We start from the raw sequence: 23,479 nt of genomic DNA, 5'->3' as shown, positions 1-23,479 counted from the left end.
TTTTTTTTTTTTTTTTTAAGCTACTTTATCTGAATCAGGGAGACAATGTTGCAGCTTCACAGTAGAAACCCCCCTTTCTGCACCTTAAAGGAACAGTAACACTAAAAAATGAAAGATCTTTAAAGTAATAAAAATATAATGCACTGTTGCCCTGCACTGGTAAAACTGGTGTATTTGCTACAATAACCCTACTATAATGTATATAATAAGCTGCTGTGTAGCCATGGGGGCAGCCATTCAAGCTGGAAAAAAGGAGAAAAGGCACAGGTTACACAGCAGATAACAGATAAGTTCTGTATTATACAATAGTGTTTTATCTGTTATCTGCTATGTGCCTGTGCCTTTTCTCCTTTGAATGGCTGCCCCCATGGCTACACAGCAGGTTATTTATATAAATTATAGTAGACTTTCTGAAGTAAACACACAACTTTTACCATTGCAGGGCAGCAGCACATTATATTTTAGTTACTTTTATTCACTTTCATTTTTTGGTGTTACTGTTCCTTTAAGAGAAATCCTCTTTTCTTTCTATGTAAAGGTACGCCCTTGTGTCTTTCATTTTATTGGCAGGTGAAGCCTAGGATGAAGGTTCCATAAGGTAACTGATATATGCATAAAAATGCAGTTTTGCACAGTAATATGACATTTATCCAGCAGAAAATACCAGCCTTATAATGTGTATTTTGGTCTGTCAGCTTATGGAATCATTTATATATTCTATGTATATCTGTAAATGACAAGGCATAATCTATGTTTTATAGTCGCTTTCATTAAAAATGAATCCTTTTGATTTAAATTGCATGCCAGTTGGCGAATGAGGGTGGTGGTCATCTAAATATTAAACCTTTTTTCTATTTGCTGGTATGTATAGGCTAGCTGGAATTTAGGTATTTTATGAACTGTAAGAAACAGTGTAGCAATAAAACTTCATCATCTCTAATTAAGGCTGAGATATAATTGACATTTTTTAATACTGCGCTTGTTTTTTATAGTTTAATTTTATAATAAGAAGCTGCATTGTTGGTTATTCAAATGCTTTAGGATGTCAGGCTTTATATTTATATTGACATTCAAGGCAAAATATAAACTCATTCTGCCCTCTGCCATTTGCTTTTATCAATGTTTTTCAATATAATGGCAAAACAGGAAAAAATGTATCTCTCCATCACACAGGATACTACTTTACATAGTAGAGCAATACATGTTGTATACTGCAGTGCCATATTGTACCATTGTACTCATTATACCAGAAATTTGTTTGGAACTTTTCCTTTTTATTAGCAAAGACCTTCAGCTGACTTTGTACTTTTGCTACGGATAACACTGCCTATTAAAGGGACACCTTAATAAAAGAGCAGCAATGTTTTCCTTGATTTAGTTTTTATTACATTTTACTATTTAAAGAAATAAAAACAAAGGAACAAATATAGTGTAAATGGAAAAATATTTATCCTCCTTGGAACATTGATTAGAAGAGCTACTAATATCATTAGGGTCTTGTATATTTCTACAGTATGTATATTCACCCTGTATTTACTTGGATTTCCTGTAACATGCAAAACATTCTGGTAAGTTAACTAGTAACTGCCCATACATGATATATACAGTGGCTTGCAAAAGTATTCGGCCCCCTTGAACTTTTCCACATTTTGTCACATTACAGCCACAAACATGAATCAATTCTATTGGAATTCCACGTGAAAGACCAATACAAAGTGGTGTACACGTGAGAAGTGGAACGAAAATCATACATGATTCCAAAATTTTTTACAAATAAATAACTGCAAAGTGGGGTGTGCGTAATTATTCAGCCCCCTTTGGTCTGAGTGCAGTCAGTTGCCCATAGACATTGCCTGATGAGTGCTAATGACTAAATAGAGTGCACCTGTGTGTAATCTAATGTCAGTACAAATACAGCTGCTCTGTGACGGCCTCAGAGGTTGTCTAAGAGAATATTGGGAGCAACCCAAACACCATGAAGTCCAAAGAACACACCAGACAGGTCAGGGATAAAGTTATTGAGAAATTTAAAGCAGGCTTAGGCTACAAAAAGATTTCCAAAGCCTTGAACATCCCACGGAGCACTGTTCAAGCGATCATTCAGAAATGGAAGGAGTATGGCACAACTGTAAACCTACCAAGACAAGGCCGCCCACCTAAACTCACAGGCCGAACAAGGAGAGCGCTGATCAGAAATGCAGCCAAGAGGCCCATGGTGACTCTGGACGAGCTGCAGAGATCTACAGCTCAGGTGGGGGAATATGTCCATAGGACAACTATTAGTCGTGCACTGCACAAAGTTGGCCTTTATGGAAGAGTGGCAAGAAGAAAGCCATTGTTAACAGAAAACCATAAGAAGTCCCGTTTGCAGTTTGCCACAAGACATGTGGGGGACACAGCAAACATGTGGAAAAAGGTGCTCTGGTCAGATGAGACCAAAATGGAACTTTTTGGCCAAAATGCTATGTGTCACTCTGAACACACCATCCCCAAATATGGTGGTGGCAGCATCATGCTCTGGGGGTGCTTCTCTTCAGCAGGGACAGGGAAGCTGCTCAGAGTTGATGGGAAGTTGGATGGAGCCAAATACAGCGCAATCTTGGAAGAAAACCTCTTGGAGTCTGCAAAAGACTTGAGACTGGGGCGGAGGTTCACCTTCCAGCAGGACAACGACCCTAAACATAAAGCCAGGGCAACAATGGAATGGTTTAAAACAAAACATAGCCATGTGTTAGAATGGCCCAGTCAAAGTCCAGATCTAAATCCAATCGAGAATCTGTGGCAAGATCTGAAACCTGCTGTTCACAAACGCTGTCCATCTAATCTGACTGAGCTGGAGCTGTTTTGCAAAGAAGAATGGGCAAGGATTTCAGTCTCTAGATGTGCAAAGCTGGTAGAGACATACCCTAAAAGACTGGCAGCTATAATTGCAGCAAAAGGTGGTTCTACAAAGTATTGACTCAGGGGGCTGAATAATTACGCACACCCCACTTTGCAGTTATTTATTTGTAAAAAATTTTTGGAATCATGTATGATTTTCGTTCCACTTCTCACGAGTACACCACTTTGTATTGGTCTTTCACATGGAATTCCAATAAAATTGATTCATGTTTGTGGCTGTAATGTGACAAAATGTGGAAAAGTTCAAGGGGGCCGAATACTTTTGCAAGCCACTGTATTTATGGGAAATGTATAGGGCAATTTAATTCTTAACGTCACTGAGTCACAAACTGATAAACCTTCTCAGTAGGTGCTGTATAAAAAAATCTATTCCAGAGAACAGACAGCGGTTGAATTTCCCTCTGGTGAAACTCTCTTTTCACCTTTCATATACCCCCTAGTTACTGTTCTCACAATTTTATCACATAAATGAATGTCAAAAGGGACATTATACAGAAGATCAATGTCCAAGAAAAAATATCTAGCAAGTGGCGTCTAAGACATGTCCTACCCTTTAAGCAAAACAGGGATTGTTTGTCCATCTATTACAATACCTTCAAACTGGTCAACTACGTAAAGGTCATCCCATCTGGCCAGTCCTACACTTACTTATTTGATTCATTAAGAATTCTACTGTTTTAATATGCATTTAACAAAGGGACTGAGATTTACCTGCAACTTGCTTGCGTTAAGGTTAAAACCCCCAAATGGTTGCCCTTTCATTGGCTCCACTGGGATCACCTGAATGTAGTTGGGAAAGGGTGGGAGCTACAACACTACAACATGGAGCTGGCCACTGCTCCTATATTAACAATAGCACAAAAAGGGAAAGTTGTGCTCAACCATTAAATTTTAAACCATTAGGCAGGGGCGCAATGAGGTTGTGACCACAAAATACATATAGACAGCAACAAGAGATCCTCTGCAATATATATAGGTCATTAAGACATTCTGTGCATTAAGCTACTAATAAATGCCCTCCCCTTTAAGCAAAACTGGGATTGTTTGTCGATATATTGCAATATACTTCAAGCTGGCCAACTACGTCAAAGTCATCCCTTCTGGTCAGTCTTACACTTACTTATGCAATTTATTAAGACTTCTACTGCTTCAATAAACATTTAACAAAGTACAAAGACATTTAAAGTAAGGCTACTGTAAATATAGAGTCTATGAATAGAGTCTACTGAGTACAAAAGCAAAGCAGGTGCCCCAGTGAATAAAGCAGCAGGCCTATGAACCAAATAAATAAATAAACCATTAAAATAACCTCTTGAAACTTTCAAAATGGTCCATATGTGTGAAAAAAAGGCAATCCAAAGGGTACAAAACAAAAAATGGGTGATTTATAGTCAATGCAACATCAAATGTATAAGCTATAAAACAATGGGAAGAGACACCTTAGGAAGGCAACTTAAACATTAAAGAAACACTAAGGGCCTCAATTATTAACGTGCAAGTGCAAGAGCTCTCAGGGGTGCAACATGCATCTGGGGCTTACCTGCACTCAGCACCTCATGCCAAATCAAATTGCTGGGGTAAGAACATGGGTAGGGGGCAAGAGAGGTGACACATATGTGCTTCCCCTAGTGAACTCCTTATAAATAAATTGTCAAATCCATGCAGCACTTATTCAGGATAGCGTCACAAGTATTTCACATTGACTTGCTCCTAGGATGCTTAGTGTGGAGCGGGACACAAAAGTGCAAAAAATACAATATTTCTTGGCAGCAAGAATTTTCATGAATGATATATAAGCCCTGTAAACCCTTTGTGTGGCAGTCAAAGCAGAAACCTAAAAATGAAGAATCCTAGATCCTATAAAAAATTTTTAAATATTATAACTTGCATGTTGATCAGCACTCTCTTGATTAAAAAAAAAGTGTAACTTTATTACAACATGGTGAAATACAAAAAGTCAGACATTTTGGTCCCACCTTTTTCAAAGACACAGTTACCAAATGGCCCAATACATTACATACCATCCCCATATGTGAATTTTGGCACCAAATGACATCAAAAGTCCAACTGTGAGCTTATTGTATTATTATACAGCACTGCGGAATATGTTGGCGATTATAAATAAATGTTAATAATCTGTTATCCTACAGTCCTTATCTTCATGAAGTGTCCGTGTTACTGATGTTTGTCCAGTAGGTGTCACTGTGATAAAGCAATGTGATGCATATAGATGTAAAAAAGATACATTACTTACAATTGTGTGTTTCTCTTGGACTGTTACATATGTACAGTCCTGCAAAGACGAATAAACATAAATATGTATCACTTAACTGTTTTTCAAACTTAAAATAATTTCTGCATAACACAAAATCCAATAACAATAATGCATACTCAACAGGAGGACCCTTATATTTAGGATTATCTATGATGATGCGTTATACAGCTTCGTGTAGGTATCGTGCATCCATGGTTAGTATATATACAAAACAAAAATACTTGTGATGTTTCAGGATGTCACAGGTATTTTTGTATGCTACTTTTAATCTTTTAAATACAATACAGATGGATTTTGGCATATTTAAGGAGTGCTGGTGACTTTTGTTCTGTATGTGGTTTATCCCTGGCAAGGGTTTGACACTGTGCAACCAGAGAAGAGACAAGGTGGAGTGCTGCAGACACATTAGGGTATTGTTTTATTTGTCACTGGTACTAATAAAAATATCAGCACCAGATGAAAACTAATTTTATTTTTTAAATGAATTGCACTTTGTTTTGGTTGCACTTACAATATTTAGCCCCTTCACCCCTTGTATGTTATTGGTTGCTCTTTTATGTAAATCTGTATATTCAATGTATACACCCATATATTGAACAGTGCTGTGGAATATGTTGGCGCTTTACAAATACGTATTAACAATACTAATCAATGCAAATTACATACAGTAGAACCCCGAATTTACGTCCCCGGATTTAAAGTTTTCCCGCTTTTGACACCATTTTGTTGTGGTCCCACCAATTTTAATACATCCCTATGGGTTCCCAGATTTTACATACATACATTACAGAATTTCCCGCATTTTACACTGTTTTTATCATGCCTCTCCCTAGCAAATCGCTTAATTTTAAGGTAAAAATACAGCTTACTTTAGGAATTAAAGTTTCCCCCATATCTTGCGATCACTGGTGCCATCTTAGGAAGGTCAGCATCACCACTATCGCCTATCTGGGAGCGTACAAAATACCGCGAGAGTTGCACAAGTATGGGGAATTTGTAACAGAACAGAAACACCAGTCCTCTATTAAAATGGCTGTACAAGGTGCAGATTTTCGTTAAAAGAGTACATATTTTTGTTTTAGATGGAACAATATAGTGCTGTACAGTATTCTTTTCCGCTTCTTTTTATTCATTTATAGTGATATTCAAACTTTTAGCAAACACATGCATTAAATGCAAAATGTTTTACAGTACTGTATGTGTTTAAAGTTGTTTCAGTACTTAACTGCTAAACCATGTGAAATAACTCAATAAAGGAACTGTGTTGCAAATAAAAATTTCCCTCATTTTACATTTTCCCTGATTTTACATCTTTTTTCCATGGTCCCCTGAAAAACGTAAAATGGGGGTTCTACTGTAAAAATAAATTGTCATACCCATAAGTTGAGAAGATGCCAGTAGCAGGTAGAAAACTACTAAATACCAATACTTCAGTATGCACTATGCACAGGAAACACTTGTTACTTTATTAACCCTTGCTCACTGTGCCACTGCTTCACATGATATAGGAGGACTTTAGGTGACAATTGTATCCATTTCAAATAAGCGAGTAAGTTAGATTGATATCTAAATTAGTATTACTGACAGACCTGTTGCTGCAGTGACCAGCTATGATGACCTTAAAGGGCACTATCCCTCTAAAATTGCTGGCATGTGGGCTCCATTAGCCTGCACCTCTGGTGGGGGAGGCACATTTTCGATGATAGCTGCCCTTTAAAGCAAGAGTATTACTGATAAACAACTGGGGAGTTAACATGTCTTGTTATCACATCCACTGGGTGTGTGGTGGTTCCATGTGGTGCAGTGATTACTGCCGCAGTAGGAAAGAATATTTGTTAACTCATGTTTTCCCTTGCAGTACAATGCATATAAAAGTCACCACAGAAGAACGCATATGAAAATGTTCACATGTAAGAGTCCTTATGGTTCTGTAGTCTAGTGAGTTACTTTCTCATTTATTTCTTTTATTAGGTAGCAGAGCCAGAGCTGAGGGTAGGCAGAACAGGCAGGTGCCTAGGGCACAATGATGCTGGTGCAATGAGGTACCACTTCTGCCTGCCTTTCCTAACTTTGGCCCATCTGTAAGCTGAATAAATGGATTTTCCGAGTTAGGGTGGGGCTTGCCTATAGCACCTGCAACCTTAGGTTTGCTGCTGTTAGACAGCCCCACTCATAAACGTAATGTAGCATAATGTAAAAACATGGCAAGTTACTTGATTCCAGAGGGCCTTCCTTGGGAAAAACAACAAGATGCTGCAAAATTTGGATAAAGGTGGTAAAGGTTCTACACCCAAGAACTACAAAAAAAAATAAATTCTAAGTAATTTTTTAATAAATAGTCATTTAAAATGCTCAGTGTTTTTTGCAAATGAAACTGAAAGCAGTATTTGTCTGTCCCTTTCTGTTCTCTGGGTCTGACCCATGGAATTGTGTAGAATAAACAATGTAGAAGAAATCAGATCACTTCCAGGCTTGTTAATCAGTAGCTTGTGCTATTTCTGCAGAGAAAAGAAACAAATGCTGCTTTTAGGCGCAATTCAATTAACAATTGTAAAAAATGTATAACAGCAAGCTGCCTAAAAACTAGTTTGTGGGTGGACAACCCCTTTACATGAACTGTTAAGCGTAAAAATGAAACTGGGTAAATAGATTAACTGTGCAAATAAAAAAATATTTTCAATATAGTTAGCCAAAAATGTAATCTTTAAGGGCTGGAGGTAATGGGTGTCTAAAGCAATAGCCAGAACACTACTTCCTCCTTTGCATCTCTCTAACCTGTTACCAGTCAGTAGCCAATCAGTAACTTGAGGGGGGGCATAAGGGACATAAGATTGGAGGTAAATATCACAGGTGATGCTGCATAGCAACCAATTTTTGCTTTATATTTCTAACATGTAGGTGACTGTTCCAATCTAATTGCTGATTGGTTGCTATGGGCAACATTACTGGTGGTATTTATCTCCAGTCTTAGTAAAAAGTATGTTTTGCCTTTTATCCACCCGCCCCAGCCTTTACAGATTTACATTTCCGGCTAACTAACCATACTATATCATACCTCCCAACATTTGAAAAATGAAAAGAGGGATAAAAAGACGGCGCGCGCAGCGTGGCAAATTTTTGACCACGCCCCCTTTTGTGGTCACGCCCCAATTACCACACCCCATTTTTAAAAAAATACCACTTTTATATAGATCAAATGGCGGGAGCAGATGAAAATGTGCTATACCCTCATACTGAACGACCTAAGGAAAACAATATATATATAATATAACTCCTACATTAAAATACAAATATAGAGAGAAGGCAGTCAGTTATAAGTGAGTTATAACTATGCCCCAATACACAGTAGCCCCCCCATACACAGTAGCCCCCCATACACAGTAGCCCCCCATTCACAGTAGCCCGCCCCATACACAGTAGCCCCCCATACACAGTAGCACGCCCCATACACAGTAGCCCGCCCCATACACAGTAGCCCGCCCCATACACAGTAGCCCGCCCCATACACAGTAGCCCGCCCCATACACAGTAGCCCCCCCATACACAGTAGCCCGCCCCATACACAGTAGCCCGCCCCATACACAGTAGCCCCCCATACACAGTAGCCCGCCCCATACACAGTAGCCCGCCCCATACACAGTAGCCCGCCCCATACACAGTAGCCCCCCCATACACAGTAGCCCCCCCATACACAGTACCATCCAATACACAGTACCATCCAATACACAGTAGCCCCCAATACACAGTAGCCCCCAATACACAGTAGTCTCCCATACACAGTACCCCCCATACACAGTGCCCCCTATACACAGTAGCCCCCATACACAGTGCCCCCTATACACAGTAGCCCCCTATACACAGTAGCCCCCAATACACAGTGTCCCCCTATACACAGTGCCCCTAACACAGTAGCCCCCAATACACATGCCCCTATACACAGTGCCCCTAACACAGTAGCCCCCAATACACAGTGCCCCTATACACAGTGCCCCTAACACAGTAGCCCCCAATACACAGTGTCCCCCTATACAGTGCCCCTATACACAGTGCCCCTAACAAAGTAGCCCCCAATACACAGTGCCCCTAACACAGTAGCCCCCAATACACAGTGTCCCCCTATACACAGTAGCCCCCAATACACAGTGCCCCCCAATACACAGTGTCCCCCTATCACAGTACCTCCCATAGGCGCTCCGCCTTCGTCTGCGGCTTCGTTATGCCTTCGTAATGACGTCACACCCACAGGCGCAACCTTATAAAAGGGCCTGTCGCGCAGCGCAAGGAGAGGCATAACGAAGCCGCAGACGAAGCGTGAACATCCGGTACAGCAAGCGCATCCCTCTGTGCCGGATAGTTCCATGAATGTCCCGCAATGCGGGACATTCATGGAACTATCCGGGACAGCGGGATGCGCCATAAAAAGCGGGACTGTCCCGCGAAAAGCGGGACAGTTGGGGGGTATGCTATATTAGAAACATTTTTGATTTACCCAGTTTTACTTTTACACAGAACTGTTCCTTTAAGGTCCCTAAAATCTGGCCAGAGCAGAGCCTTGTATGCAAAGTTAAGGTGGAATTACTAGTTAAGATGACGCCACAAATTTCTCATTCCAAACTTCCACCCTCACATTACTGATACGCCCCAAACTGTGTAGTCACATGGCTGATAGTGAGTGCTTGCACACCACAGACCCAGGATATTTATGGTATAGAAGACATAATGAAGATTCTGTGAATAACATGATGAGGACCCAGCTGAAAATTTTGTTGCATGCATGGAAAAATATTTACCTATAATGCAATGTTTTTAGTTCAAATTGCCATAATCCCTTCTTTGTGGCTGCAAAAAAAAAAGCATAATTATGGGTAACAGCTTCTGTAATAAACTAGGAAAACCCCTGCCAGCACTGGTCCCTTTAAAGGAACAGTAACACCAAAATATGAAAGTGTATAAAAGTAACTAAAATATAATGTGCTGCTGCCCTGCACTGGTAAAAGTTGTGTGTTTGCTTCAGAAAGTCTACTATAATTTATATAAATAAGCTGCTGTGTAGCCCTGGGGGCAGCCATTCAAGCTGGAAAAAAGGAGAAAAGGCACAGGTTACATAACAGATAACAGATAAAACACTTTTGTATTCTACAGAACTTATCTGTTATCTGCTATGTAACCTGTGCCTTTTCTCCTTTTCTCCAGCTTGAATGGCTGCCCCCGTGGCTACACAGCAGCTTATTATATAAATTATAGTAGTGTTACTGTAGCAAACGCCCCAGTTTTACCAGTGAAGGGCAACAGTGCATTATATTTTTATTACTTTAAAGCTCTTTCATTTTTTAGTGTTACTGTTCCTTTAAGAGCCCCAGAACCTTCTGCTACTGAACTTATCGGTGCACATTATTTAGCACTAAAGAAACTTATTACTTTTGGTCAATTTTACCCTAAATTAATTCTGCACAAAAATATATAAACGTGCAAAAGCTGGAAAATGATCAACTTCACCCTGACCTTAGTTTGCACCAATTTGTTTTTTTCCTTTTTTTGATCAAATGGGGAGAAAGCACTCTGATGGCAGAGAGACTATTAGCAACCAGGATAAAGTCATTTTTAAGTTCCCGAGCACAAGTCAAAGCTTAGAAATGATAAATGACTTCTGAGGAAATATTGGGAGCTGAGGTGGAGGAGAGCACGGCGGGTAACTAACAAAAAGAATGAAGTAATTACAAAAGCAGGAAGTGCAAGCAGATGAAAAACACATTGCGGGCAACTAGCCGCTTCTATTTATGCTACGCGGTGCGTCATTACGCTTGCGTGCAGTTGTGACGCCGAATATCGCGAGATTTGTGGAGTCGGGATTTTGTGAGAGATTGTGGGATGAGGCTTGTAGTGAGCAGCTGCAGGAGTAAGTAGCGAACTGGGACTGTGAGTTGTGTCAGGGAAAGCGGACTGTTGGGCACTCGCATTAACTGGGATTAGAGGGTGTAGTATGGGAAAAATAGATTTTCTTGTTTTTATACACATTAAAATAAGACATCATCTCCCTTATTCTTGTTAAATAGAGAGTAGCACTCGTATCTGCATGGCACAATGTTATACTTTGTCAGCCATAGATTTAAACAAGAAATTGTTGGGTAGGTGTAACCTTTTATTGGCTAATGTAATAGATTATAAAATACATTTTCTAACCTACTAAATTAACCAATCAACCTTATATGTTCTACTTAGCAGAGCGTCAGCCAATGGGAAATGAGTAGGCTTGACTGTCACTGAGAGCATTTTTTGTTCTAGTACAATAAAACATGATTAATTGGGATATCTGGATTATAGAATTTGTATGACATTTGGTGTTTGTGGTAAATGATATCATTTGTTTTGCTGAGAGTGATGGTGATTGCCATTAACTGTTCACAGATTGGCTCATCCCGGCACCTTGAGGATCTTTCAATGGAAGGCGATTCAGAAGATGTTTATGATCTTTTCAGTGGCTATGACAGTTACAGAGAATATAGCAGTGGACTTAGTGATATCAGTTCTGGTCTTGGGGATTCAAGTTTAGATGAAGAGGAAAATGAAGGGTCTTCATCACTGCAGCAATCATCTTCTAGCGCTAACAAGGCCAATGAGGAGAATAGTGCTGAACCAGGTACATACATTTGATTATGAAAGATTACACTGCAGTTTTGGAAGGTCTTTATAATGGCCTTATAGCAAAAAATATGTCAGCATTTTGTTTTTTGATCAACAATAAAAAGCCTTCCATTAAATATATTTAAGTACCAAACAACTAGGTCATTTTGACTAGGCCACTACTAGTTGTTGGCTTATGATCTCTTTCATTGAGTAGTCTGTACCAAAGGAATGCCAATTTTTCCAATTTTCGCTAAAAAATGAAAGTGTACTAAATTATTATGTAATATTGCCCTGCACCAATTTTACCTTTAAACTGCGAGATAGTGTGTGTGCACACATTCTGAGCCAACACACACAACAAATTGTAACAGGTCTGGTCTGGGAGTTGAAATAGGCGCTGACATTTCAACTACTCAGAAGCCCAAACAGCTCCCCCACCAGCTCAATAAATAGTGACTGTCTATGGCATCTTACATTAGCCCCTCTGGCGATTGCCATTTCAGGCCTGCCATGCACACAAAGAATTTATTCTGACCTGAGCACTGCACTGCATGTTTAAATAAGTGCATATAAGTTTAAAATGTACCCACAAAATAATGTTTTTGTGCACATAGCCAAAAAGGAAATAGTGAACATTGCCCTGCACCGGAAAGGTCGTGTGTTTGCTTCAGAAACATTACTATAGTTTATATGAACTAAGCTGCTGTGTAGCCATGGTGGTAGCTGTTCAAATTGAAAAAGGGATAAATGGTGCAGATTACATAACAGATAACAGATAAGCTCAGTAAAACACTGTTGTACTCTACAGAGCTCATTTGTTATTTGCTATGTAACCTGTGCCCTTTCTCCTTTTCTACAGTCTGAATGGCTGCCCCCATGGCTACAGAACATCTTTGTTTATATAAACTATAAGTGTTTCTGAAACACAGCTGAAACACACAACTGTTACCAGTGCAGTAGTACATAATATCTTAATTATTCTGGTACAATTTCATTTTTGGTGTTACTGTCCCAGTTCTCCAAGACAGAAAGAGCAAAAGGCGTTTTGTTTTATCATGGTTCTTACTGAAAGGAAATTGACTACTGAAGAGATCCCTACCCTAAAGCTGGCCACACACGTGGCGATTTTTGATCTTTCGTGCGACCATCGGTCACACAAAAGATTGTTCCAACCCTCCACTGACGTTCAGGGATGAATTGTCAGATATGGAGGTAGAAACAATAGGATTTCTACCTCCTTCTGCCGATTCAGCCCTGAACATAGATTTTGCTCGGGTGCCTTCAGTGGCACCCAATCAAAATCCTCTAACCCATCCAATCGGCGAGTTGAACGATATCAGCAGCCTCCTGCGATATCAGTCGCCTCGCTGACTTGCCATGCACCGAACGATATTATCGGTGCGTGTATAGCCACCTCCTGTCTCAGCCTCAAAAGAATCACAGAGCCCGTGGATGCCAGACATCGGCTGCTAACCTACTTCAACATGAAAGCAGGGTACCATTGTATTTAATTTGAATGTTATTAGGGTTGTGGTGGGGGGTAGGGCATTTTAAAGACATTGTTGCTTTGTTATTAAAGCTTTGCATGTTTTAAAGTGATGGCTGTTTTATATAACTGTGCTTGCCTTAAGGATTCTGGTTACAATGAAGTTCACACATATATTTGTATTGCTAGGAAACTGTAGGAGCTGGGTGTGTTCCTTAAAGAAATTGTTTATAACATTTAAAAAAAATCCTTGGTCTGATTATGTATGAATTAGAGCCAGCAATTACTAAGGAGTCACATTTGCAGGTTTGAGATCAGTCCATGATAGTTGCTGTGTGTATTACAGTGTGCCCACTGTGACTGCGCACTGTGCACCATTGCACTGTCAGCTTGGATCAGCATACATATGCTCTATTTACAGGCTGAGGGATACTATTGTAACTGAAGGGATCAGACAGTGAGTCTGGCTGTGAATGAGCCTTGAAATGATTTATGTTAACCGCTGGCATAGGGCTGGTTATTTCTTAGAAAGATGCTATGGGTGCAAGTTGCTAGTTCTGCTGTAACAAAACAGCAGTTTTTTCCCCTGAAATTTTAGATGTAAATTAATCATTCAATGCAAAAGAAAAGCCAATTTGTTAGAAATGGCTTTGGGATGTTTTATGGCACATAGAATTGTTACCCTACCAAAGTTTTACTATACTGACCTGCTGCTTCTGCCTCTTCTCTCACCAGCTATTTGTGAGATGTGCGGGATTGTGGGCACACGTGGAACCTTCTTCTCCAAAACAAAGAGATTCTGTAATGTCTCCTGTTCACGTAGCTATTCCTCCAACTCCAAGAAAGCCAGTATTCTGGCCCGGCTGCAGGTAGGCTGTTAAATGTTTTTTGGTAGCACATGCTTAAACAAATTCTGGCGCTATTTTATTCTCCATTGTAGTTTTTCTTTAAGGATACATTTGAGGTTGTAAACTAAAAATGAAGGCTAAGGTTTTATTGAGAAGGCCAGTCCCAAGTGTTGACTTCTGATACTTAGGGCACGTTACATTAGAAACACACACACTGTTAATTTTGTACATGGGTCACATTTGTATTAAAGACCTTTTTGTGCAATTTGATACTTGATTGTCTTTTTAGAAATTGTGGTTAAACATAGCCTTAATAGTGAGTAGTTGTAGCAATTGCAGTGATCTGCCGAAATGAAAACTTTTGAAGTGCATCGATCCTCAGACTTCCCGTAAGTCTTACAATGTATCCACAAACAAATTCATAAAAGGGAAGAGCACTCTTATGCAGAATTACTTTTGCAAAATCCTTTATTGTTGACTGCTAAATACCAAGTAATAATCTGCAATGAAGCATTTTGCAGCAGTAATTCTGCATAAGAGTGCTCTCCCCTTTTATTAATCAAGTCTTAATAGAGAGCATGTTTTTGGTATAGATTTATGTATTAAGTAGGATATACAAGGAGAAACTAAGCAGTCGTGCAGCAAGGCTAATAAAAATCAGTTTTGATGTATTAAATGCATCAGCCCTTAATCTAAACACACTGCATGTGTGTCATTTTTCTTTCATTTCCATTTTCTTCTGAAACATACCCCCCAGCAATTACACTAGGATCTAGTCTGGCTTTGGGTGGCACAGCCTCCTAAAGTGACACAGACTCAAAGCCCAAAAATGTGATTTCACTCAGGTAAAAGTCACCAAGGTATTAAATACAATTTTTCAATAGTGGGAAATAAAGAGAAATGTTAGTTTTTTGTTGCGCCAACTTGGAGCCTGGATAATACACATCAATCACATTATCACTCAATAATTCAGTAGTAGGCATTTTCATGCAATTTGTGTGTTACCTCCATCGATTTACACTACTTGCTTTTGGAAGGAATTTGTGGGCGTTTTGTTGATGCAACAAAATGAGCCATCTATCATTGCACTTTGACGCAGCCACAGAAATGTAATTACAATGCTTTAATGGAACAGTATAATAATTCTTGCTGATTAATATTGTTTAAGGGCAAGCCACCGACAAGGAAAGCAAAAGTACTACATAAGGCATCCTGGTCTGCCAAAATAAAAGCTTTCCTGAATTCACAGAGCACGGGGCAGCCGGTTGACGGAACACCTACAGGGCAAGATGGTGAGGATTCACTGAAAAATGTTTAGAAAAAGAATTTTGCAAAAGAGGCTGGGGTTTGGCTGAATCCTTCATTCGGTGCATTTCAGGTTTAATAGGGCACTGTTAACTTGAGGCTTCATTTTCTTTTCCAGCTCTGGCTTTGGGCTTCGATTGGGGAAAATACATTACAGAAGGAAACTTTGAGGCTGCCCCTGTCACCTGCTTCAGACATGTAAGTTTTAGATGGAATCTATGCCTTCTATTACCTGATGTGTATGTTCTGTTCACAAATACTTTAACTATTTTCATCTTAATTTGTGTTTCTGCTGCATGCCTTTTTTCCCTTGTTGAGTAACTGGATTTAAGCAGTGGGCCAATCAATTCACTATCCTTGTGTCACATCACCTGGGGAGCAGGAACAGCTGTATATAGCTTCCACCACTAGGGGCAGAATGCTAGAAGAACTTACCCCTTAGTCGAAAGCTACACCCCCTGTGCTCTTAGAAATGAGCACATTTTTACTAGTGTCCTAAAGGATGCAATGATTAGATCTAAACCATGTCTGCAAATAGACTGTGTAACTGGCCCTTGGGTAGCATTGGAACTAGTTGCTGAACCAGAGACCTGAATAAAGCCTTTACCTGTCATTGTGAACAGACCATCCAGTCAGACTTTACTGTTACCAGGGCCTGTATAGCAAGAGTGCTCATTCTAAAGAAGGGTCTGGGGAATGGAGGGCACATGTCTGGCATTCCCCTAAACAGTGAGTACCTCCAGCTATAACAGTTCCCCCTCCAACTTCCCCACTACTACTTTCAGCCCTTCTTTATTCACAGAGCAATGTGTTCCTCTGTGGTATCCAGGTACCAGAGGGTCCATTGATCATCGGCTGAAAAAGGTGGGCATTAGGGGGTGGGCATTAGGGGCAGATTCTTGGGCTGCCACTGGATTGGTTTTCCACCACTGGAATTTGATGTATCGCATTCATTAATCTCAAACATTTTTTAGGGGCAATTATGGGGCTGCATAGATGCCTGGTTTGTACAGCAGGCTATAGAACATTTCTTGTTAGGAGTTGTGTTTTGATTCCATAAAACTCTCCAAAACTTTTTCCATTTGAATGTGGCTCACGGGTATAAAAGGTTGGGGATCCCGGCTCTAGTGTGACATAGCAGCTCCCACACTTACTTGTGAATGTTAGACATTTAGTTCTGGGATTGACATGATTGAATTTTCCTGTTTAACCTGAATTTCAGTTTACAATAAGTAAAACTGAAAGGACCTGTAACTTGGTTTTATTTTTCCTGTCTTTTTACACAAGGTCTTATTTTATTTTTAAGCATTTCACTTGCATAAAATACTTACATGCGCCTGCGTGAGTACAGGCAACATTTGAAAGACTTAATTGCGTTTTGTTCTGTGCTTCCCTGCCATTGAATGCAGGTTGCTGCACCGCAGGGAAACACAGGGCCCTAATGGAAGCGTTTAAAGCTGAGTATATATTTACAATGTGCTTGTTTCCTTTAAAGATTTTGTGAATGTGCCTCTGCATAGCCTAAGCAACTATTATTTCCCTGCAGTCTGGTCACAAGCTTCACATCACATCTGACAGGGCCTACTAGTTAATCTATTACTAATGAAAAGTTTTTCATTTTGTTCAAATATTAAAACAAGAATGTAGGGGGTTTGGCCTAATGCCATACCATCATGGGTGTTTTGTACCTTCAGTCACTGAATTCCTTTTCTGCACAGGTTCCTCTCTGTGATCAGTGGGATGATATTGTAGAGGGGATTAAGGTAGAGAGTTTAAATACGGATGCTGTTCTTCCCAGTCGTGTCTATTGGATTTCTTCAGTTGTCAAGATAGCAGGTAGGACTGTAACTGCAACTGTCCATCTGTTTTTTTTTTTATATTTCTCTGTGGCCTGTGGAATTCTGCAAAAGAAAATAAATCAACTTCCGCATGGGGCAGATTCTCTTCTGATGTGTGCCATAGCCCGTCTAATATAAAAATATGCACCAGCCTTACTCCGATAATAATATATATAATATATACATAATGTACAAATTTTTTATATGATATATGTTCTTGCATGTACCTAAAACTGCAATGCTTATTCCTTTAGGTTACAAGGCTTTACTTCAGTATGAAGGTTTTGAAGAAGACTCGAGCCATAACTACTGGTGCAACTTGGGAACAGTGGAAATTCATCCCATTGGATGGTGTGCAGTAAACAGCAAAATATTGGTTCCACCCCAGTGTATGAAATATTTCACAGAATAAAAAAAAGTTTTGTGTGTGTTAGTATGGGTGTTTTCTAAAGACAGCTGTACTTCCAGTCATGTCTATGGAGAGAACTGAAAGGGTGAGGCAACAGATGTATATGAGGCTTCCTGAGCGGAGTTGTTAATCCTGAAATGTGTGCTTTTACCATGGTTCTTTTCGGTGAGGGCAGTGAGATTGTGGAATGCCCTGCGGATGATGCTGTGATGGCAGACTCTGGTAATGCCTTAGTGCCTAATAAGATTATCAGTACCCGTATATAAATGATCTGTATCTTCTAAAATACATTTTCACTATATGATATTACTGGTTCTTTATGCTGGTGGGCTTGGGGGTTTGGGTCTGTTATTGGTAATCATGGTCTCAACTTATTGTGGCCTTGGGCAAAACCTCTGTGCCCAGGATATCAAACTCATATTAGGCTATGTGGATACGTAACGGGGTTGTTTGTCTTTAAAATAATGTTTTGCATGATGTAGAGAGTGCTATTCTGTGATAATTGTTTTATTATTTGTGTTTGTTTAGTTATTTAGCTTTATATTCAGCTGGTTGCTGTGGTCTAAATTAACCTTACAGCCAGGCATTGATTTTAATGAGAGGCTGGAATTTGAATAGGAGATGGCCTTAATATAACGATAAGTACTTAATTGTAGCATTTTTTGCTGGGGTCGGTGACTCCCCCCCAATTGAAATCTGGTGAGAGTCAGAAGAAGAAAGCAAATAATTCAGAAACTATCTATAAAAAAAGAAAAAGTCCAATCAAAAAGTTATTTGAAAGTCAACCAGCCCCTTAATTAGTATCTTGTACAAAAGAAAATACCTATAACACATGGTATAGAAAGCAAAAAAGAGAACTTCAAATTACCCAGAAACTGAAGATGATTTTCACATGTTTTCTTACCTTGCAGCCATCCTTTCAAAGTTTACAGACTGGAGAGAATACCTTATGAAGAAATTGGTCGGCTCCCATACCATACCTGCGGATTTCCATGTCAAGGTTATCTAAACAGATGCAGAAATGTGTATTTGTCCCTTGTTTACATATATAGACTTGTGAAGAAGGAACAGAGGCATGTGTTTCTAAGATCCTTGGATAGCAAGTGGGACCAATAGGGTTGGACCACTAGGAGGGAGGTGTTTGGGGGCACCTTGATGATATAATGGTAAAGTCTGTAATTGCCCATTTACATTATGAATAATAATATAGATAAGAATGAGTCCATCTTGCCCCCGGATTAGGGATTGTATATTTCTCTGGGTCCTGGGAAGCTTTTACTGCTTTTCTTTCATTCTTTAGTCTCCGCCTTCTGTCTTTGGTATTAATTACTAATTCAGGAAAAATTATGTTCAGATGGCAGAGAGCTTCAGATGCCCATTCAGACAGGGCATGCGGTTGGAGGCTGTAGACAAGATGAAGATGTCACGAATGAGATCGGCAGTGGTGGATACAGTAATTGGAGGTCGAATGAGGCTTTTGTATGAGGATGGAGAAAAAAATGATGATTTCTGGTGCCACATGACCAGCCCTTTGATCCATCCTGTAGGATGGGCTCGTAAGGTTGGCCATAATATCAAACCTCCAGGTAATTTTTTTCTGTATATAGTTCCTAAATGTTGTATAGAAATATATCTATTGCATCCTTCCCAGCTAAGGTTTTTTGGTTCTTGGTTAATACAATACAGGCTTCTGTCCAGTCACTTTTTGAATTGTGTTGTGGAAGGGCAGAGGACTTAGATTTTGTAACTCACTATTGTATATCTTTCTTTAAGACCTGAAGCGATTTGAAATGTCCAGTCATCCCACTTTCCGCAAGGTATACTGTGATGCAGTGCCTCACCTCTTCAAACAAGTAAGAGTAACAGCCAATGAACAATAAGGGTAACCTTGTAGAGAAGGTGGTAGAATGCCAAGACATTTAATTTCCCAACATATAGGGGCAGATTTACTAATCCACGAACAGACCAAAAGCGTCCGAACGCGTTTTTTCGTAATGATCGGTATTTTCGCGACTTTTTAGTCGCCGTCGCGACTTTTTTGTATATTTTCCGCGACTTTTTCGTCGCCGTCACGAAAAAAATCGGATTGGGTTTTCCGGCGTTTAATATCGCGCAATACAAAAAAATCGAGACGGCGACGAAATAATCGCACAAAATACGATAAAGTCGCGACGGTGCCGAAAAAGTCGCGACAGATACGAAAAATCGCGAGGGCGACGAAAAAGTCGCAAAAAGTTTCCAATACAATTTTTTCCCTTTCGGGATTCGGATTCGTGGACTAGTAAATCTGCCCCATAGTATTTCTTTTTTTCCCTGCAGTCACCGCTTTATTAACCAAATGTATGGCTTGTATTGTGCATTATGTTTTTCTCAGTAGGGCCAGGTTAAGAGCTACAGGTGCCCAAGGTTCAGACGCTCCCATGTCTGCCCAACCTACTTGCCAACTGCTTGCATTCTCAGTGCTGCAGGCAGCAGATGCATGATACTAGGAGCCCCTTAGTTGCACCCTAGACACCTGCTTCTTCTGCCTCTGGCCCTGTTTCACAGCTACAATGTTAGTGGCAACAGAAATTCAACTTAAAAATTGAAGTTGTGTCTTGATCATCAATTGCTTAGACCGTTACTTCCAGCAGAAACTAAATTAACTTTAAATTAACTTCATTTTAATTTAATTTTTTTATTTTTTATTTTATTAATTTGTGTTTTTTCAGAATAGTACATTCTATGAAATAGTGAACCACCCCTTTAAAAAACTTTAATGTGGATGTTCAGTTTTCAAACAAAAATGAGGGGTACAAAAGGGTAGGGATGACCATCAGACAAATTTTGCCCATCAGACAAACCCAGTGACAAGTCAAGACAGCGAGTTAATTATTGTTAAGAATCTGGAAACCTATTGTGAAGGGGTTTTTTTTTTTTGTCTAGGCAGTAGTCTAGCATAGCATTCCTAAGCTTGTATGAGGGCTTTAGATTTTAAAAAAAGAGAGCCATGGCTCCCATATTTTCTAATATATGCTGCTTCTGTTATGTATAATGTGTGTAATCCTTTCTAGTTTTCTCATCTCTTCCACTAGGTGGCCATTCCATATACTTTTAATAGCATTTTCACATTATCTCCCACTACAACTGCTCTTTGCTGGTCCAGAAGTTGGCACATCCCGTTTAATTTCCCCCACCACTGAATGGTTTGGGAGCTTCCATTTGGATTAATTTTTATATATATTTTTTTTATGATTTGATGGTATGATTCAGCCAATTGGATCAATAGCAAGCAAATTAAAGGGACATACTGAATTGCTAAATGTACGCCTTTGCCATCCTGTTTGCAGGACATGAGGTCACAATCAGGGTGTTGGTGGCTCCCATCCTTAGTTGAAATTGGAGAAACTGACCAACAAAAAGTAGCTGCAATAGTAGAAAAGGCCTAAAGCAAAACTATACATCCAAACCCTGCTTCATGTAAATAAACTGTTTTCATAAAGATATGGCAGTATGTGCCACTGGAGAATCCTAAATAGAAGATTGCTCTTTTAAGTACTATGGACTGCCCCCAGGGATCATTAGATTCACAGTGCACACAAACAAACCAAGGCACACATACATGCTAGGTCACATCAGCCAATTAATAAGGACAGTTCTGTCTTTTACTCCCACACTACTTCCTGTTACAGCTGCATTATTTCCTGGCAGGTGGCAGCTCAAGGAAAAAGATTTAAAAGGGAAATATCTGTAGGTTAAGTATTCATTCTGGGGGTATAGTTTTCCTTTAACTTTTAAAAATGAAGATTAGTTAGAAAAATGTTTTTCATTACATGAGCTGTTCACATTCAGACAAACATTAGAATATTAACATCCCCTTTCATTAAAAAAAAAATGTGTGGTGTTACAGTGCAAGTTCTAAAAGTGTAAGAAGCCAGTTATATCTGCAAACGGAGACAAGTTTCTCTCTGTACTTTACTTTCCCCTCTTTGTTTGCCGGACTACAGGAACAATGTGTCAGAATCAGCACCACTCCAGCCAGGTTCTCAAAATGCCTTTCAAGCTTCTCAAATTTCTTCTCAGGTCATTGTGGGAAATGAAGTCTTGGCTGGAGGAAGCTGACTGCTGATACAATATTTTAATTGTACAGGTATGGGACCTGTTATCCAGAAAGCTTGGGACCTGGGGTTTTCCAGATAAGGGATCTTTCTGTAATTTGGATCTCCATAACTTAAGTCTGCTAAAAATTATTTAAATATTGAATAAACCCAATAGGCTTGTTTTTCCTCCAATAAGGATTAATTATATCTTACTTGGAATCATGTACAATGTTCTCTATAATTACAGAGAAAAGGGAAATCATTTTTAAAAATTTGAATTATTTGCTTATAATGGAGTCTATGGGAGATGGCCTTTCCCTAATTCGGAGCTCTCTGGATAACGGGTTTCCGGATAAGGGATCTCATACCTGTACAAGTAGTCAGGGACAGGAGAGGAGGGAAACACTGCTTCCCATTATCATTTATAAATAACCTAAAAACCACCAAAAATCTTTCATTAACATATATTTGAAAGTTGCTTAGAATTGCATTTCTTTTCATTATGCAAAAAACTTTTGTAGATGAGAGTTGCATATCCTGAGGGAACATGGTTTGAAGAGGGAATGAAGCTGGAAGCAGTTGACCCACTAAATCTTGGCAATATCTGTGTTGCTACTGTCTGCAAGGTAAGGAATACACTGATAGTTCAATAAAGAACACAATTCATCATGCTCCATCGAGTGCCCAGAGAACCTAACAAAAATCTGCAGATTATTTTTATGTTATATCAAAATACAATAAAGTACATTTCTTGTGCCCAAATGCTAGAGCACTAAGGTGTGCAAAATTACACTTTATTATTAGAGCCCATGCATAGAACACTGATCCATTATTCAGTTATTGCTTACACCCTCTATCTTTGTACACTGTTTCTTTGCTGGCACCATGTTAGATATAATTACTATTATACTACTACTTATACTTTGATGTTTGTATATTTTCTTTTTGCAATCTGCTACAGATTCTGTTGGATGGATATCTCATGGTGGGCTTTGATAGTGCACCTTCTGCTGATGGCTCAGAGTGGTTTTGTTACCATGCCTCATCACCTTCTATATTTCCTGTAGGATTCTGTCATCAGTATGATATTGAGTTGACACAGCCTCCAGGTAATTTCTATTATTTTAAATGCATTTATATTGCAAGCCACATATTTGTATTCAATAAGGAGGCGAGCAGAAACATGGTGGTTGTAGTGGATGTGATTTACTTAAATTTTGCTAAACATTTACAGAAGTTTAATGATTATATTAAGTAATATTTGCTGTGAACATATATATTCATAGATTGGGAAGCTGGACTTGGATTTCTTATTATTGAGTGCTCTTCTGATATGTACTGGGAGCTGCTATCTTGCTATCTTCCCATTGTTCTGATGATCGGCTGCTGTGAAGGAGACGGAGGAGAAAGATATCACTCCAACTTGCATCTCGGTTATAAAGTGTGTCTAAAGTTTATCAGAGCACAGGTCACATGGCTGTAGCTCCCTGGGAAATGAAGAATATGGCTAGCCCCATGTGAAATTTCAAAATTCAATATAAAATAATGTGTTTTTGAAAAACGGATTTCAATGCAGGATTCTGCTGGAGAGGCTCTATGTATATAAACTATAGTAGCAATTTTGTAGCAAAGACACTAGTTTTACCAGTGTAGGGCAACAATACATTTTAATTACTTTAAAACACTTTCATTTTTGATGTTACTCTTCCTTTAA

The 23,479-nt window shown here is 39.3% G+C and overlaps 1 protein-coding gene and 1 long non-coding RNA gene across 7 annotated transcripts in view; one reads left to right on the top strand and one right to left on the bottom strand.

The window, feature by feature from the left end:
- Window positions 1-7,486: 7,486 nt before the first annotated feature.
- LOC116410290 lies at window positions 7,487-10,133 on the bottom strand. Its single transcript, XR_004222242.1, has 2 exons — window positions 9,967-10,133; window positions 7,487-7,674 (listed from the first exon to the last, which is right to left on the bottom strand). It is a non-coding gene; the product is annotated as an uncharacterized LOC116410290 (long non-coding RNA).
- An 836-nt stretch (window positions 10,134-10,969) lies between these two features.
- l3mbtl2 (L3MBTL2, polycomb repressive complex 1 subunit) overlaps window positions 10,970-23,479 on the top strand; it is a 30,167-nt gene continuing 17,657 nt past the window's right edge. For 4 of the 6 annotated variants that reach the window (XR_208554.4, XM_002934736.5, XM_004913802.4 and 1 more), the window contains exons 1-12: window positions 10,970-11,072; window positions 11,582-11,813; window positions 14,022-14,155; window positions 15,303-15,426; window positions 15,558-15,637; window positions 17,158-17,275; window positions 17,532-17,666; window positions 18,598-18,686; window positions 19,041-19,272; window positions 19,460-19,539; window positions 22,287-22,391; window positions 22,727-22,874. Coding sequence is in view for 5 of the 6 variants with exons in the window: in XM_002934736.5 (XP_002934782.3) it covers window positions 11,615-11,813; window positions 14,022-14,155; window positions 15,303-15,426; window positions 15,558-15,637; window positions 17,158-17,275; window positions 17,532-17,666; window positions 18,598-18,686; window positions 19,041-19,272; window positions 19,460-19,539; window positions 22,287-22,391; window positions 22,727-22,874 (1,444 nt within the window). In the remaining variant the exon portion in view is untranslated. The other 2 variants (XM_012961469.3, XM_012961467.3) reach the window with 2 other exon arrangements.

The sequence above is a fragment of the Xenopus tropicalis genome, chromosome 4, assembly GCF_000004195.4.
Source record: "Xenopus tropicalis strain Nigerian chromosome 4, UCB_Xtro_10.0, whole genome shotgun sequence".
In the NCBI taxonomy this organism is placed as follows: domain Eukaryota; kingdom Metazoa; phylum Chordata; class Amphibia; order Anura; family Pipidae; genus Xenopus; species Xenopus tropicalis.
The sequence above is the reverse complement of the archived record's forward strand: the minus strand, read 5'-3'. Positions and strand labels throughout refer to the sequence as shown.